At 39.7% G+C, this 17854-nt stretch overlaps 1 protein-coding gene across 8 annotated transcripts in view; it reads right to left on the minus strand.

Annotated features, from left to right (window-relative positions):
- Positions 1-14977, minus strand: part of mical2a (microtubule associated monooxygenase, calponin and LIM domain containing 2a) — a 32743-nt gene extending 17766 nt beyond the window's left edge. For 7 of the 8 annotated variants that reach the window (XM_021321741.2, XM_036130753.1, XM_012873015.3 and 4 more), the window contains exons 1-6: positions 14585-14977; positions 7021-7228; positions 5405-5521; positions 4294-4395; positions 1891-2046; positions 1094-1194 (exon numbers count right to left, since the gene is read on the minus strand). In XM_021321741.2, coding sequence (XP_021177416.2) covers positions 1094-1194; positions 1891-2046; positions 4294-4395; positions 5405-5521; positions 7021-7228; positions 14585-14845 — 945 coding nt within the window. In that variant the 5' untranslated portion in view covers positions 14846-14977. Of the gene's footprint in view, positions 1-1093; positions 1195-1890; positions 2047-4293; positions 4396-5404; positions 5535-7020; positions 7229-9574; positions 9840-14584 lie in introns of those variants that run through there. The other variant, XM_036130756.1, reaches the window with a different exon arrangement.
- Positions 14978-17854: the final 2877 nt, after the last annotated feature.

The raw sequence follows: 17854 nt of genomic DNA on the forward strand, positions 1-17854 counted from the left end.
AAAATAAAGCCTTAGCTTTGGGTCAGGGAATAAGAATCACTTTGGGATGGTGCATTGTGCACCAACTCAGCTTGGGAAGGTTTCAGGTTTCAAAGTGTACCATGGTTTTAGAAGGCTAGCTTTTTCTGTCACTAACATTTTCTATCACACATTTCCTGAAATCGAAATAATTTTCACGTCACACATAGTGCAGATGTTTCCCATGTGGAAAACAGGGTAGCATTCACCTTCTCCTGTGTTTGCCGTGAGCTGTCAGTCAGCTGTGAAGCAGCCGCCTAAATTTGTCTTATTAAAAAAAGTAAGTAAAAAATAATGAAAACACAATCATGGTTTTGATACTGAAGCAAGTCTACACAACAGTTCTGATTCTGGTTTTCTGCTGATCTAAAACAAACAAATGCGATAAACCACGAAGGCCAAATTTTCTGCTGCTAATGTTACTTTAAAAAGAGCTAATTTGGCACAAAAAAAATAGTATATCTTGTTTAATTAGCACTGGTAGATTTGGGGATGTAATCGTAGCTGTGAATGGTTTTAAAAAAACCCTAGCATCTTTTTCACAGCTCTTTAGTCTTTTAGAATTAAAGTTATATTAAAGAGGAGATCGACAAATATATTATGAATATGGTGAGAAGTATCCATGATATACATTTTTATAGAAATGTGCATTCTTATTTTTTAAAGAAAGAAACAATAACCATGTTCCTTTTTTAATCAATTGTAAAGCATATTTCAAAGGTGTTTTAATACCACATTAAGAACATAGTAATAAGTAACTGACATATACTAAATGCTGCCCAGAAATAAGGACAAAGCAATAATCCTTATAAATGAAAAAAGATGAATGTTGAGTACGAAGGCTGAATTACATACAAACCCTTTAGAAATGTAGTTTAATAACATCTCAGCTATTATTGAAGTGAGCCAAGGGTAAAATAAAATGAAAATACACTTAATTTCCAACCATGACAGCTTTATTAGACTCAATAAAAAATAATTAATCAAATGTGTTTGAGCAAAAGTCAAACAAAGCATGTAAAGAAATAAAATAAGTGATGAAAACGAATGCATAAAAAAAACACAGGTTACTTACATTGATGACAACTTTTTTGTCCAGCAGACTCTGTTTCTTAGCCGTCATGACGAAGTAATGTGTGTTGTCCCTGTAGTACACGATGTTCTCCAGATCAATGCCTGCATAGAAAAAACAGCATCTCAACACTCCTACGGTTCTTAAAATAAACTCAACTCAGCTCAAAGTTTTCTCAGATTTCCGTCTCAAATCTCCATTTTCTTTAGCAGAATTTATTTTTATGTTCATTTGTTTAGTATCTAGGGATGAGGTAACCTTGCCTTAATTCTCGCGATATTTGTGCGTTGACAAAACACGAGAGTCCTTCTTGTACTTGACCAGCGTAACTTGTTGTGGTTGCTCATGGCGCCTGCTGCTTACATTTTCATTTGATACTGTGATTGGCTTAAACCAACCTTTGGTAGGCGGGCACTAGGTGTTCCTTCGCCCAATCAGTTTAGAAAGTTCTGCTGAATTTCCCACCTTTACCTGAACGGATTTGATGGGAGCAGACCCAGATTGATAATGTCCAGAACGGAGAGCGCTACACATTATCAATCTGGCTGGCCAGCTTAGGAATGAGGTAGAAACTCATACATTCCCAATAAATCACCAAACAAAATAAAAAATAAAAAACTTATACAACTGAATAACCCAGTTTGAACCATGTGTTTCATTTGTACTGAACAGGTATGTAGTTCATTTTCATCTGTAACATTTATGGTATACACACACACACACACACACACACACTGCACAGATGAGGGTGTAGAGGTAATGGATGAAAGGATGGAAGTTCACGGCGTGTCTTTTCCCACCTGTCTCCTCTTTGAGGTCAAGAAAGAACTTCTGGTTGAAAATGAACGCCACGCCGCTGATCTCCTCTACTTTGGCCTCCGCTGTCGTGTTCCTGTTGATAAAGTTGGCTGTGATGGCAATTGCCAGTTTACCTCTGAACTCTTTCCTTTTGAAGCCTGGTTTATATATAAAAAAAAAACAGAAAGAAAGACAGAGAGGCAGAAATAGTTCAGTGGGAATACTGGTATTCCCAGAAAATGTTGGCCTATTAACTCATCTGTTGAAACCATAAGGAATCCAGCTTCAAACCATAATTATAAGGCATTTATTTTAGGATCAGAAGGAGCTTAGCAAGGGATCAGCGGTCATATTCTGGAAGAAGCACATGAAATTAAGTAATCATGTTTAAATCTAAATTAATTACCTACTGGTATATAATCTTTTTGGCTAAAGTCAAAAGACTTAGGTCATTATTTTACTGCACTTTTCACACTGCTCCCTAAAGGATTTATTGCTTTCCACAGAAATGAGCTTTATGGGAGAATAACCGGACTCAGAATCCAAGTCTGTGCTACACTGTCCCCAAAATGTCCCGTGATTGCTCGTTCCTAAAGTCAGCAGCACTGAACAAATCTGACTGCATTTAACTGTGTTTACCATAAGCAGGCCACAAAAAGCAGCACGCAAGCAAGCGGGCTGCAGTAAAGAAAGCCATTTCCCCTCCGGCTTCTTCATGATTACAGAATGAGCTAAACATTTTTCATTCTGGCCCTAAATGTCCTTTTAAGGAATAAGCATTTGATCCAAATTAGTTGTTCGATGACAGCATTTTTTAAGAAAAAGAAAAAAACAAACTGAAAACGGCGTGTAGTTGGAGCTGCTCCATCATGAATGAATCAGCTTGGACTCTATGTTTAGCTTTCCCCCCACTGGGAGGAGAGATAGATGACTTCACACAAGCTCAACAGAGAACATGAAGAGTTTAGTCCTAAACAAGAAATAAAAAATATTGAGTCATCCCTCATTGTTTTCTATTTTGCTTCCAAGGAGCCAGACCTTATTGTAATCTTCTAAAGAGACCTACCTCTGTGTTAGTTTGAAGGTTTTTATTTGACTTTTTCCACTCTTTGTATGTCTGGTACAAGCAGATTACTAGAGGAATGTTTATTTCTTTGTAAGTTAAGCCACTTCCCTGTTTTCCCTCCTTCTTCTGAAGATCTGACTTTCAGATGTTTGTCATTTCTACCTTGTCCTCCAATTGACTACTTTATATATTTATTCAAAGACAAACACGGCACCATGTTCAGGAACAAGGCCTGTACTGGAAACACGAGAAAGAGAACTATTTCTCACCTCAACTTCACTTTTTTCCTAGGATGTCTGACTGATAGTAAAATGTAATGATATAAGTGGTGGTTTAAAATGTGTGCCTGATATTTATAGGGTTTAAGGAGAACAGATACAGTGCTGTGATAAATTGCTGGCCCGTTTCAGGATTTCTTTGTGGGTTTTATTTTTTCTTTATTGTCAAACATCAATGTTTCAAATCATCTTTTCAATAAATCAAATATATTCAAATATATTATCAGACAAAAGATAACCTGTCTAATTACAAATGTTATGATCCCCAGGATATATGGAAAAATATTTTGTGGATTATTAAGACAAAAAACTTGGAAAGTGTTGGCCCCGTTACATCTGCATAAAATATATCATACCAACAGTTAAACATGGCAGCGGTAGCGTGATGGTCTGGGGCTGCTTTGCTGCCTCATGACCTGGATGACTTGCTGTGATTGATGGAACCATGATTCATGTTCTCTGCACATCAGCAGGTTAACCTCTATGGCGCAGGGGTTACGAAGGTTTCAGGATGGCCTAGTCAAGATTTTGATTTACAACTGAAATGTTGTGGCGTGAACCTAAACAGGAAATCCGTGCTTTAACACACTCTCCAATCTGGCTGAACTGAAACAACTCCCTGGGGAGGAATGGGCTAAAATCTCTCCACAGCCCCCTAAAAGACTAATGCAAAGGGGTGGCCCTCGCTTTTCCACATGGGCCAGGGTTAGTTTGGATATTTTCCCTCGCTCAATGAATTCAGTCATTTCTTTTCACCCAGATAATCTATGTCAGATAGTGGAAATAGTTTTACACAGGCCAAACCTAAACACAGGACAAGTATATGATTGATAGATAGATAGATAGATAGATAGATAGATAGATAGATAGATAGATAGATAGATAGATAGATAGATAGATAGATAGATAGATAGATAGATAGATGTTCAGAAACTGAATGGCCTGGGAGTGCCGCCTTGCTCCCAGACATTTTATCAACAACCTCTCGTCATATTTAGAAGTGCTGCACACAACTGCAGTTTCCCACACAGTTCTGGTCCCTTTGTTTCTCTGCCTCTCACCTTCCAGCGTGTTTCTCCGTCCATCGGCCCCCACCACCACATGAAACTCAAAGTTGGCCACCGGGTGATCCGCAGGTCGGATTGCGGCCCTCCACCCAATCGCTGAAAGACAAAGAGTGACTTGGAGTGTTGGAGAAAACCGTGCACACGAATACAACTTCCATATGAAAATGAAGCCCTCCATGCCTTCTCCCTTTGTGACGCGAAACACATCACGTTATCTGGACAGTTTTCACCACCCTGCTACTTTAAAGCCGTTTCAAATCTGTCAACGGTGTCGTGAAGGAGAAAGACGGAATGAAAGGGAAATTGAAGGCTTCTGTGCGCATATCCTCCTTCTCCATCTACAAACAGGCGGACTGTTACAGCGGAGGTGCAAAATGTGAGCAGGTGTTGCATTGCCACTTTGTTGTGCAACATCACCAGGGGAGGGGGGGGGAAATGCCTTCCATGAAGTCAAGGGCACAGCTAAGTCTGTCACAGCAGAACCGGAGGCTTAAGTCCAGCTCTAAATTTGGCCGAAGCTGTTGTTGTTATCGGCGTGCCGATGTGAAAACTGAACGGACACCTCCTGTCTTATCGGCCAATGAGCTGAAGGCAGGAGTCGGATGATGGGGGGTCAAGTGGCCACTGTGCCGTGTCCAAATGTAACCAAAGCTGAACCGAGGCGGTAAATATTATTCTGTCTAGAAAACAAAATAAACCGCTGGTTAATGCATTGCGGCGGGGTAAATAGGTTGTATAAATAGCAGAAAAAGATCAGTGACGGGGAGATGAAGCAGATCACCTGACCTCTGCTCTTCTGAGCTACACATGATGAAGGCAAAACCTCCGCCAATGTTTCCCTCTTGTTTATTAGTGAGCGTCAAGGAAATAAAACACTCTCAGACAAGATGTTCCCTGCTACTTAACCCGTTTAAATGTGGCGCACGAGCAGCAAAGCAGGAATGTAAACCAAGATCCTCCAGAAAACTAAACTCCACCTGTCTGGGGGAAAAAAAGGTTACATTTCTAAACTTCCCCCTCCTAAAAGTCTTCGCTAGGCATATCCTAACTGCTTGGATCCCCCCCTCATTTCTCCAACATCCAAACCTGTTGTCTGCAGGAGTACCTTGATTTTGCTGATCCTCTGGGGGTTCCAGCAGCTCCATGAACTCCACGTTGATGTGAAACTCCACAGCGACGACCAGGGCCACCTTCAGGAGGATGAGCTGCAGCTGCTGAATGCCTGAAAAGGACAGACAAGCTTTCATTTTTACACGTTTGCTTTTCTTTTTATTGTTCTTCTCGTCTGAGTCGGTGTGCATGTATGTTGGGAAATGGTTAACTAGTGACAAACCCTGAGACTGTGATCAAAGGCTTAGATTAGGAAGAGTGATAAAGCTTCCATTGAAAGCCAGTGTTTATTTGGGTGCTGCTGTGTGTAACGTTGCGGATGTGCTTTATGTTTAAAATGAAGAAAATGCTGAGCCGTAAAGAAGTAGATTTGAGGTGGAACAAATGTCCTGCTTGGTTCTCTTGTCTCGGGTTGAGATGTCAGTTCGATGCATCTCTTTAAGCTTCATTGATATTTCAGAAACAGTAAATGGAAGATTATCGTTTTTATCATATGGGAGTTTTGGAGTGTTGACCGAAAAAAAAAAAAAAAAAGACCAGACAGTTCATTTTTATGAACTGTTTCACCCCAAGAACGAGGCAAAAATTCCTGTTTCCCCAGCGGATTTTCATCTCCAACATCACCTTCTGATATGAACTTCCAAAAACAAGAGAAAGCAGGTCTACGCGTACTAAAAGATATTTTTCAGACTCGGGGGACCGAATCCCATGTCCCTCTACATTTTAGTGCCAGTGCGGACATTAACTTTAAGTCACAATTAGCATTTATCCCACTACAAAACAGGACACCCCACAAAAAAGCCGATACACTCTTAATTATTGTAGACCCATTTTATTGAAACTGCTGTTTTTTTGCTTGAATTTCAATATGAAGAGTAGATAGGTATCTAGCCATCGCCACAGACTTTTTTTTTTTTTTTTATGAAAAGTTTATGAACTCCTACTAGAAGGTTTGCCATTCAGTTTTCTAAATTTGTACAACCGGGTGGTGCTTGGTTGTACAAATTGTATCCAACCCAAAAACAACTGGAACAACTGTGTCCCTTAGCGAGAATATAGGAAACAGGTTCTGGCTGTGACTCAACCCTAGACCTAGAAGATCCAAAGATCATTTGGAAAATCCATAAACACCTCAAAGTGGGGCTGGAGTTTGCGTAACAATAGCGATGGCTTTCCTTTCAGAGGTTTCAACAGCAGTCGGGTTGGAGACATGGCAATCTGGACTTTTTGGTGTACAATTAACTATTAGGTGATAATGGGTGACACTGCTGGACATAAGAATAAAATGGATGTAGACTAAAGCATGAATTTGTTTGTTTGTTTTTCTGCAATAGTTGAAAAAAAGAAAGTATGCTTGTTACACCATTTCAGGGCTACAGAAATCCAAGTGGTGCACTCTTGGTTCCAAATTGTGAGGTTTTAGGAATCTGTGGTAAAAGGGGGACGGTGAGGGAGAGAAGATGGCTTCGAGTTGACACAAACTTTCCAGCGCAGTGAAGGGTCTCGTCTGAAAAAGATTGGTGTTTCACTGCTGCTGACCATGCTTGCAGGCAAATCAACGCAACGTCGTCATGATAAGCCTGTTTTGTTTCTGTGAAGTCTGACACTCACTGATGTGGTCAATGGCTCCGGCGCAGAACTTTCCGTAGAACTTTTTGGCACCGAGGCCCCGCAGGTCATGGATGGTGTAGGGCCAAAGATGGAGCACATTGTGCCTCGAAAAGGAGTCCCTCTTCTCAATCACCACCACCTTGGCACCCATCAAGGCAAGCTCGATGGCGGTCCGCAAGCCACACGGACCTCCTCCGATGATGAGGCACTGGCGGAACAGGAATGACAGAATACGCTCGTTATTACAAACAGAAGGCATCTTTGCAGCATTATCAACAGAAGGCTGGCTGAAACTGAGAAAAAGCATGCATTAAGCTTGTTCATAATGAGTTTAGAACATCATAGCAGCTCCATACATCTTGAGAAGGAGCCGCGGTTGACTGCTGCGCTGAAGGGATGTTTTAAAGTATCTCATTCCAGAACACTTCGGCAAGACAAACTCTGATAATTAGTCCAGTCCGTGGAGGATTTGCACAAGTTACCAGATGTATGTGTGATTGGACTGTTGGCATAGCTACGTTGCGCGGGTTTGCACACGCTCGGGGTGATGTAATTGTTACTAGGCTGCCCAGGGGTGCATAATTCAGGTGTTATTCACCAAACCGTTTCCCTAAAAAGTGCATGAAGTCAGTTGGAGGTTTAAGCGTCTGTCTGAGTATGTGTGGTTGAAAGATGACATCATCGTCTTGAATGATAGATGAGAGAGGTGACGCATGTGTGTTGGCAAGCTCCTCTTTCCGTTTGAAGACATTAAGAGACTTTATGGGGGAAAACTGCAGAGACGAGGGTGTGGGATTATTTGGATATTTAAACCAGAACTGAGCACCGTTCCCGCAAAGCTCAACGGTCTCCTGTCTCAAAAAGCCTCACCAAATTAGGACTAAACGGATTTGCTTGTTCCTTAGCTTTTCTTAGAAAGACTCGATGTGCCGACACAAACAGGCAGATAACAGAAAACTCGACTCCTGGCATCACATGATGTTAAAAATGACAAGGAGGTTACACTGGTATCAGTTCCATGAGACAATCTGCCTGCCTGCTGCTCACAACAACAAGGAAACACACTGCGCCGTAAAACACAGACTAAACGACCATAAAACAGCATTAATGTGACATAAAAACATCTCTGGTTCAGTTTGTCCTATTGTCCCATCCTACTATCATTTGTCACACATTCTATTAAGAGAAAGGATTCATATGGATGCAAATAAATGCTCATATTTTCACATTTTCAATTCTTGCTTATAATTTAATTGTAAGATATGTTTTTTTTCAGCTGGTTGTGGCTCAGATCCCTAGTTGGGATCAGCTGACTCTTATAAAATATTCCAGATTATAACCCTGATCAAACCAAAATGAATCTGCGAGCCCTCCTTTATCAGAGTAATATAATCATTCTTCCTTACAATAAACTTTAGGAAGGGCTCGAGGAAATTCCTTTCAATCATTGCTTGTCAACGCTGGCGTGAAAGTCCAGTTGCACACAAGGCAACTCAAAGGGTTTTACAGGAAATTAAAGGAACAAGGCTAAAAGAAATTAGAATATCACAAAAAGAAGAAACATTAAAGTTCACAAAAAAAATGTAATTCACAATCAAAACTACAAAAAAAGAGTAAAACTTTTTATTGTCCCTTCAAGCAAAACTGCAGTTTTGCTTAAAGGGTCATTTTGTACCAACCATGCAATAATTGATACCAGGCTCAGAGATTTTTCATACCTGCTTTGACAGCTGATGTTTTAAAATAATTCTGTTGTATTCAACCCACAGTTTACTATAAGGAACGACTTCAAAATGTCACTTTAATATAGCAAGACAGCTCTCTCTGAGTTATTCTGGTGAGATTCACACTCATTTGGTGAATTGTGTGAAATATCACATTATCACAACAAAACATACAATTAAAATAAATCAGACGTGAGACGTCAGCATTTCATGATTACTCATCACCATGGTTTCTCATTAAACACTCAGCAGCAATGCATACGTGAATGTATATGAACTGGGGTTTTTTTTTACATAAAGAAAATTGCTTGGAGAACAAATGGTAAAGTTTGGGTTTAAAATGGAATAATTGAACTTACAGAAGTGTATTTTGTTACTTTTTGTGTCATACTTTTTCTGCTGTATTGTAATAAAAATCGGTTTTGCTCCGCATACCTCTCTTGCACCGACACGGTAAAAGGCCTTTTGTGCCTCTCTCATTCTTCATAATAGGCGGCCCGAGGCTGCCGGGCTGATGTATTGTCAGATGTGAATCACACACACACAGGTGGTGGACGCACTGCCCTGACAAGTATAAACTTACACAGTTATTTTTTTTCTCTGCTAAACAGCACTTAGTGTCCTGGCCTGCAACCAGTGAACAGATGGGGGACAGCAGCATTTATAGACGCGCAAAAAAAGGAACCTAGTTGCACTTTCAAAGAGCGCCCATTGTTCTCTAAACTTGTGTCACACAGTTTTGATTTCTTTATCAGCCGTGTGCAGACGTGTTTGTTTTTACACTTTCCACTCACTGATCATGTTTTTTTTTTTTTTTTTTCTGAACGCAGGTGCCACATCTGCTGAGTCAGGACACTGGTTTCCTTTCTGCTCTCTCCACCAGGGACCCCTCTGTCCACCCACCATCACCTCGCCCTGACATTCATCAAACCCAGCCAGACAACCTATGATCTAAGCACAAAGGGAGATGAACAAAGACAGTCATTGTCATTAGGTCATTGGTTTAAGACAAGAGTGCACTAGATTAGTAATGCTGATTAAACTGTAAGTAAATCAGATCACGGTCACACAAGTCTGACTAATATGGAAAGAAACCTAAACAACATTTTCGCTCTGAGGCAAACCTCTTCAATCCACTCAGGGTTGTTCAATACTAAACAGTAAAGGAGCGGTGCATAAACAAATCAACGTATACATAAAACATGCGGTTGGTTATTGAATTTTTGGTTGTTAAATAAACGTATTCTTAATGGAATGTCAATAACAAAATAACAAACCCGACTGATAAACTTTATTGCCTCTATTACACCTTAGCTTAAGCACTGCAGAAGAAACCTTTTATCTTCATATTAGAATGAATTAGGCGGAATAACAACAGAAAGAAAAAAAAGTACATTCGATAAGTAAAATCAAAGTAAATAAATCGAGTAGCATTATTATTTTATATAAAGGCCCAACTGAACTCTGATTGGTACTAAAACCACACGATCAAATATATATATATATATATATATATATATATATATATATATATATATATATATATATATATATATATATATATATATATATATTTGTTTTATTTTAAAATCATACGTATATCAACTAAAGAGAAAACATCTAATCTGCCCCTTCAATCTCTCCAATAATAATCTTTGTTTTAATATATGTTTCTTCCTACAACATAGCAAGAGGTATAACTGATGTATAAAGAGCTAAAGAGAGTTAAGGGTGCTGCTGACAGTTCATCTGATCTGTATTAAACAGGTTGAGGAGGTTTTGCTGGAGATGGAAATCTATTCACTGTTAAAGAGACATGAAGAAGCTAGGATTAAAATTTTGTGAATCGTCATTTGAGTTGGGGTTATGTCAAAGTCCGAAGCCTCGGGTAAGATGTGGGTTGAAGTGGAGACGAGGGACTCTTGTTAGGCAGCATGTCAATGGTGCATGCATAAGTCTTGTTTAGTTTGAAAGAAAACAAAGTAATTACATTCACTAAGGTACATGTCTGTTTGTATAGGAATGAAAAGCAACCTTTTGATATTTTTTTTAAAGGAAAGCATTTAGGAATGATTTAAAAAAAAATAGACACACATGATTAACATCATAACTTGGAAGAATCGGAGGCTGTTTTGCTTAAGTCCTCTATCTCAAATGTATTTTAACCTATACAGAGAGGAGATGTGTTTGAGTCCCAGAGTTAGGAGCAAACTGCCTCGCAGAGATCCGATGAGGTGCACCGAGACTGACGTGTGGCAACATTTATATAAAAAGACATATTTCGCTGCAGCCAGTAAAACTTAACGAGACGCATGCTTGGGCCATAAAACCCATGACATCACATCCTGTGAAATAGACGCAGCAATGCGAAGGAAAAACGCTGAGCGGAATCGCATCTGCCACGGCTGGAGAGCAGAGCTGTCAGAAAAATGGAAAGATGCGTTCACTCGGTGATTGAAGGAGGAGACGTAAAAGCAGATAGCCTGCCTTTGTGAGCAATAAAAACACAACGCACACGTAAGCAGCTCATTAAACTCACGTTTTGGCTTGATTTCAGAGGAATTCTTTCGTCAGGTCTAATGTAATTAGCTTTTGAAGTTGTTGCCTACAATATTCAATATAAAAAAAATAGCATACTTTACAACACATTTTAATAATAACCAGATCCTTGGTCCAAATGTTCAGGAAAAGCAAATAAGGAGCCAAACGGAGTCCAAATGGAGCCCAAATAATCAGAGTCGATGAGTGATGCTGCCTCTTCCCTGTGCATTTGTTGAATCTGGGCACAGCTGACAGGTGAACACTCCTCTCTAAGTTTCGACTTTCTCTCATCACCTTCATGACACCACCACCGCTAAAAGCAACCTCAGCACAGTATATCACACATCCTTTAGTGACTGGTTCTCACTGTTGCACCTCTTCACGAAGAGGACAGAGCTTTAACATACATCATCTTATGAGCGTAAGGGTAGGAGGACGCAGCCAAGGATAGAAGAAGAACGAAAAGAAAGAAGGAAGGAAAATAGGACACAAGGAAGGAAGAGGAAGGAATGAGGGAAGGAAAGTCATAAGGAAGAGACGGAAGACACAACGAGAGGTTCGAGGTAGCATACAATGCAAGAAGGATAGAGGTAATTAAGGGGAGACACTATGAAGGAGTGAAAGAAGGAGGACACAAGGAAAGGAAAGAACAAAGAACACAAGGGAAGGAAGGAAGGACAGAAAGAAGGGAGGTCGGCCTCAAGGATGAGAGGAAAGAAATACAGAAGATTTAGACAATTTGATTGGGAATAAAGTCTGGAAATACAAATATTTTTCCATACTCTTATTTTACTGTTTCATATTTTAGTAGACCTAGTAAAAACTGAAATAAAATTACATACTTTTCCAGAATGCGTAGGGACCATGCATGGGTGCACAAAAGTTGAATAATTGTCCATGACAGCTTTGGAGCTTAGCGGCTCTGCGCTTTCCTTTAACAGGGTGTCAGAGTCCCACTTGTTTCCAATAAAAAGGAAGCATGTGAGAGCAATTAACAAGGAAACACTTCCTAAATAATAAAACTTCAGGCCTGTCAGTGACACAGTTAACCTGATGGGTGTTTTTTATTATTTTAGAAAGACTCCAGTTGTTCCAGTTGCTAAACTCAAAGATAATCCACTCCTCCAGGGTGTTGATTATTAAATAAGTCTGCATCATCTTCCCCAGATTACTATTATAACAGTTCCTTAACACTCCTTAAAAAGCAAAGAATACATTATAAAAAATGTGTCAATCAAATGTATTCTAAAAAATAAAAGCTAAACTAAATACAACACATTTAGTCAATGTAGCTGACTGGCATTCATACCAAAGTCAAAGATGTAGTTTAGAAAGTATCCTAATAAAAAAATATTTCCCTCTGCATTTTTATCTCTATTGCACAGGTGTTCAGACCCAGACAGGAAATGTGAAACAACAGATGAATAAAATGAAAAGGTACAGCCTGTCTCCGGTTAAAGCCAGGAAAGCATTTTTTAACCTATGTGCTGGAAACATTTAGCTTTGGGCTCGCAGCAGTATATCAATCTAGGAATGAAATACTTTGGACAGCAGCCAAACAAAATATAGAGCATCAAAAAATCCAAGCAACACGCAACCTTACCAAGCTTTGAGACAGAAATTCTGAAATAAAACTTGTTTATTAAACCTAAAACCTTGTTTCATGACACATACTGTATATATGATATTCATACTATACGCTAAAGCCAAATACATCTTTATTCATCTTGCAAAACAAAGCCCCCATAACACAATTTCCGCTTAAACCGTTATGACAACTCGTCCAGATTCTTGTATATTAAGGAAACCTACAGAAAATGACTAAAACATAGCACTTTAAGAGACAAAATATGGGTAGAAAATTATTAAAATGAAGTGAAACTAGTTAAAAATGTATATAATCAGATAAAATAACTTTATGGTTCATCATCTTTGAGATGGAGATGTGTCATCTGGCAAAACCAGCACCCACACAACATTAAAAGATTGAAAACACAACGTTAATACAGTATAGCTAAAAGCACTGAAGAAAGCTTCAAAATCCCAAAATACTGGATGCATTAAATTCATTATATAATTTTTAAAAAGCAGCAATCTAATCAATGGCCGTTTATTTAAGGTGTTCAGAATGAATGTTTTCAGATAAATGAGTTTTTATTTTGGTTAGGAGACCATCAATCTCATACTTAATGGCAGCAGCTTAAAGGAGGATTGCAGGGGAATTGTGTTGCACCATTAAAAACCTAAATAACTTTTTTCTTCAATTCATGTTTGTATAGATCAAAAGGGACACATTTGGTGGCGACCAATCATCTTGATGGTCTGTTTAACCTTTCCCTGTCATCATCTCCCAAAACTGACAAACTAGAAGAACACGCAATACTCCCAAGTGTAAAAAAAAAGGGCTAAAAACCTCTTTACAGTAGAAATTTACATCGGTTATATTGTTATTTAAAGCCCATGCCAACGACAGTGTGTAACTAAACAGAATAATCAAATCCCATCTCCATTCTCGTAAAACAAGTATTAAGCTCAGACCACGCATGTATAAGTGAGTTTCGAAAATCTAGAACAAAGTCAAAATATTCCAACCACATTTATATCAGTAAAAATATATGTTACATTGCAATGTATGTTACAAGGTATTTTTTACATCCTTTTAACCTTTTAAAACTTTTTTGGAAACACAGTGGTTGAAAAATATATATTTTTGTAATTTAAACAAAATTTGTTTCTATACAGGAGTCCTCCAGCCGATCTAATTGGTAAAATATTCTGCTTAATTTGGCTAATTTTTATATTACGCCATCTTCCCAGGCAAATGCTGTTTTTTCCCCTCATTTCTCTAATCGTTTCATCTTAATGTCAGTGGCTGGTGGTTGTTTTGTTGACATTGTCAGCCATGTCAGATCAACAAAAGGGTACATTCAGCCTCTTGATTTACGATTATGTAGAGCAAAGTTGTTCAGTTTTGCAGAAGAGAAGTTAAATTTAGAAAATAGTGGGAAGAAGTAGCTGAAACACAAAAACAAAACTGAAAGGAAATCCTTGATCACAGCACGTCTTGGGCTAAATTTCTAATGAGAATTTTTGTTATTTTTTAAAACGGAAACTCTGACTGCTGATCTACCGCAGGTAAGACACTGACTGCTAATAACTACTCCAAAAGAGTGATTTAGACAAAAAGACCATAAATATATGTATTTATTTATAATTTGTCAATATTCCACTGTTCTACATCCATCCATCATAATTAACATTACTTTCTTTAAGTGGAGCAAGGAGGTGGTCGAACTTACCTTTGTCCCCAAACAAGCTTGACCTTTCTTGTACTCCTTGTTGGACATCCTTTTGTCTAACTTGCTCCAAAGTGCTTTGGCCTTCCAGGAGGTGACCTTTGCCTTCAGGCTGCTGTAGAAAGTGTCGTGGTCCGCCGGGTCGAGGTCCAAACGTCTGCACAGGGCGTTAAAGGCCTGTAGAGCTCCTTTGCAGGTCGAGGCCTGGATGAAGTTCTCAAAGAGCTTCCCGACGTTGCCGCTCTCCTCCTCCATCTTTCCCATCTTCCCCTCTGCCGCAGCTCTCCCGGCGTACTGAGGCTCCTGCTCAGCGTAGCTCAGCTCGCTCTGCCAGATGTGGCTACACCCTCGGCTCGGCCCGCACCGTCATGCCCATTCTGAGGAGGCAAGACACATAGCAGTGATGTCATCTCGTGGCAAAGAGTCCAACAGATGGCTTTGAGTAACTCGTGTTTTTTTTTTTCCAGTGTCTACTTTTAGCCAAACGACCTATTTACATAGCTTTAAATGGATAATAGATTTGCATTATGAAGCAGCTTGACTGCTTTTTGTTAGTAAAGACTTGGTCGCATTCCTTTACCCATTATCTAAGGCAGCAGGCATCCTGGGACATGGCAAGCTCACTCCCACGTTAGCAAGATAACGTTTCAAGTACAGACAAGGTTGCAAAATACGTATAGTTCTGGTATGAAAATCACACAGCAAAGAGAGGCGAGCCCTGTCTGTCAACCTTTGGACAATATTTATAACTTTTGCTTTAAAGATACAAGCGCAGGAACCTGCTTTGGTTCTGTTTTAACCTTACTATTTTGATATAAGACCTTATCTGTTTTAGAGCTCCAAGACTCATGGGATTTCCAAAAATAACAAAAAATATATATAATTCAGATGATTTTTTTTTTTTTTTTGTTCCTGGGTTGGCTAAAGCTAAATAAATTGAAAGCGTCGTTTCAATACTTTAGACTTCTAATGGTGACACCAGTAGGCATAACTGCTTCAATAAATCTAAATCTTGTGCATGTCTTGGTCAAATTTGCGGTATGCAAACCTGTTGAACTGTTTTCAACCTCACATTATTTAAAAAAGAAATCACTTCCTCTGAGACAGATTTTCTCAGGATATGATCCTGATCGGAAGCTAACTTGGCTTTTTAAAAGTCTTTCTAAGTTCTTCTTCGGACCATGTGGGACAAATAAGAAAAATGGACAGCATGTGGACAAAAGAAGCAAATGACCAGCGTCAGAGCAATTTCTTTATGAAACAGGGAAAATAAATCCTGAGAAACTCCCTGAGAAATGCACTATCCATCTGTTGTGTGCCAAGTTTCCAGCTATCAGCTCTAGCGAAACATAAATACAAATACTAGGTTCTTAGTTTGGTTCATTTTAAATTTTTCATAAATAAAAACCTAAAAAGTGTGGTTGCGTATGTATTTAGCTCCCATGAGACATGTCTTTATAAAACCACACCTCGCTAATATTACAGCTGCAAGTCACTGCCAGCTTCTCACGTCTAGGACTAAATCGGCCAGGAAATGACTGCGATGATCAAGTTTTGCCAACTGGATATAGGTCTTGACTTTGGCCATTTTATTACACTGACATACTTTGATCTAAACAGGCTGTATGTTTAGTGTTGTTATCCTTCTGCAAGGTCAACCTCTGCCCAAATCCCACGTCTTTTGCAGCCAGCTTTTCTCCTACTACTTGCCCTGCGTTTAACCTCCATCATTTTTCTTTTAACTCCTAATGGCTTTCCCTAACACTGCTGAAGAAACCTTCCCCGCAGGATGATGCCGTCCCCACCATGTTACACAGCTTCTATTTTTGGTCTCATACAGAGCAGAGCACCTTCTTCCACCTGTTTGTTGGTGGAAGAAAGATATCAGTCACTCTGTCGACAGATTCTTGTAACCTGGGCTATGGACTTACTGCAGCTCCTCCAGAGTAACCAGGGCTGTGGCTGCTTGTATGATTGATACTCAGCTTGCCTGGCCGCGTGTTGGTTAGGTTTGGTAGCTGTGCCGCACTACGTTTCCGTTTTCACATTTTAAAGTCCGCACAGTGTTGCATATGAGAAAGGCTTTACATAGAAAGCAGCCTAAGCCTAGTTTAGTTATATATTGTGAATAGCATTTAAGAAACAGGCAGAAAAGTTGTGTAACCACACGAGGCAGAGTCAAGCGGTGAAGTGATCTAGGGGGGCTTCACTGTTTTCCACCCCTTTCTCACAAACTGAAAGTAATAACTGCGGGGGGGACAAGCATAGTTTATGTATCTAGTGTAGTCTGAATTTACTTTGGACAACAATATTTGACTGTGCTGGCTTTACTGCCGAGTGTCTGTAGGATCAAATATCATATTCATGAGCTCATGGGCTTTAAGGAGTTTTTTTCTCCAAGCTTTGTTTAAAGAAATCTCTACGGTCTTTACAAAGTTTAAAAGCTCCCAGTGCACATATTTACATACCATTTTGTCCTTATTCAAATATCATGTTTCCTCTGATTATGAATATTGTGCAAGCGTTCATCACATCTTTGACATTTAGTTCCTTTCCTCCGGATTTAATGTCCAGCATGAACATTGTCTTGCGATAAAGGGTATTCACTTTCTGGTGTTAGTACTTCATATTTGCCAAAAACCCAAACTCTCTGCTCCTAATTTTGATGGAAACACAGGCAAACATGGACAGATGGGTAATTTATTTATTGGGGCTTGATGCTACAGCGAGTACGGAGGCACATGTGCTCAGTTTGGTCACACGTGTGCCTGTGTGTGAAGAAACCTATTCCTGAAAAACGCACGTTCACGTCAGAATAAAACGGAGCTCACACAACTAAAGCCTCGTCCCTCTAATCAACCATCAAGCACTTTGAGAACCAGCGGCAGAAACCGGTGCCAGAGTGTGACATCAAAGCAAAATGAGCAAATCTTTGGCATAAGGTCAGAGTGTGCCGAAGTGGGAGGGGAACGCAGCTTCCGGGAGTTTTGGGGGAAGCTTGCCTTTGAAATTTTAATAACCCGCAGAGAGGGACGGGCGAGGTTGCAGAAGGGGTCGGCGCGGCTGTGCGGGGCTGGAACACCCACCCACCCACTGCGATCCACCGTTACTGTCACACCAGGATCCCAGGAGGCACTGGGGCACAAAGTTCTTCACACAGATGGTAAAAGAGAGACTCCTCATGTCAAGACGGTTTGATTTTTATCCAAAAGCAACAATATATCTTCCCAGGCTAAAATTAGCATTTTAATTTGCAAAGGATCCTGTTTGGCC

Source organism: Fundulus heteroclitus, unplaced genomic scaffold (genome assembly GCF_011125445.2).
Source record: "Fundulus heteroclitus isolate FHET01 unplaced genomic scaffold, MU-UCD_Fhet_4.1 scaffold_38, whole genome shotgun sequence".
Lineage (NCBI taxonomy): Eukaryota > Metazoa > Chordata > Actinopteri > Cyprinodontiformes > Fundulidae > Fundulus > Fundulus heteroclitus.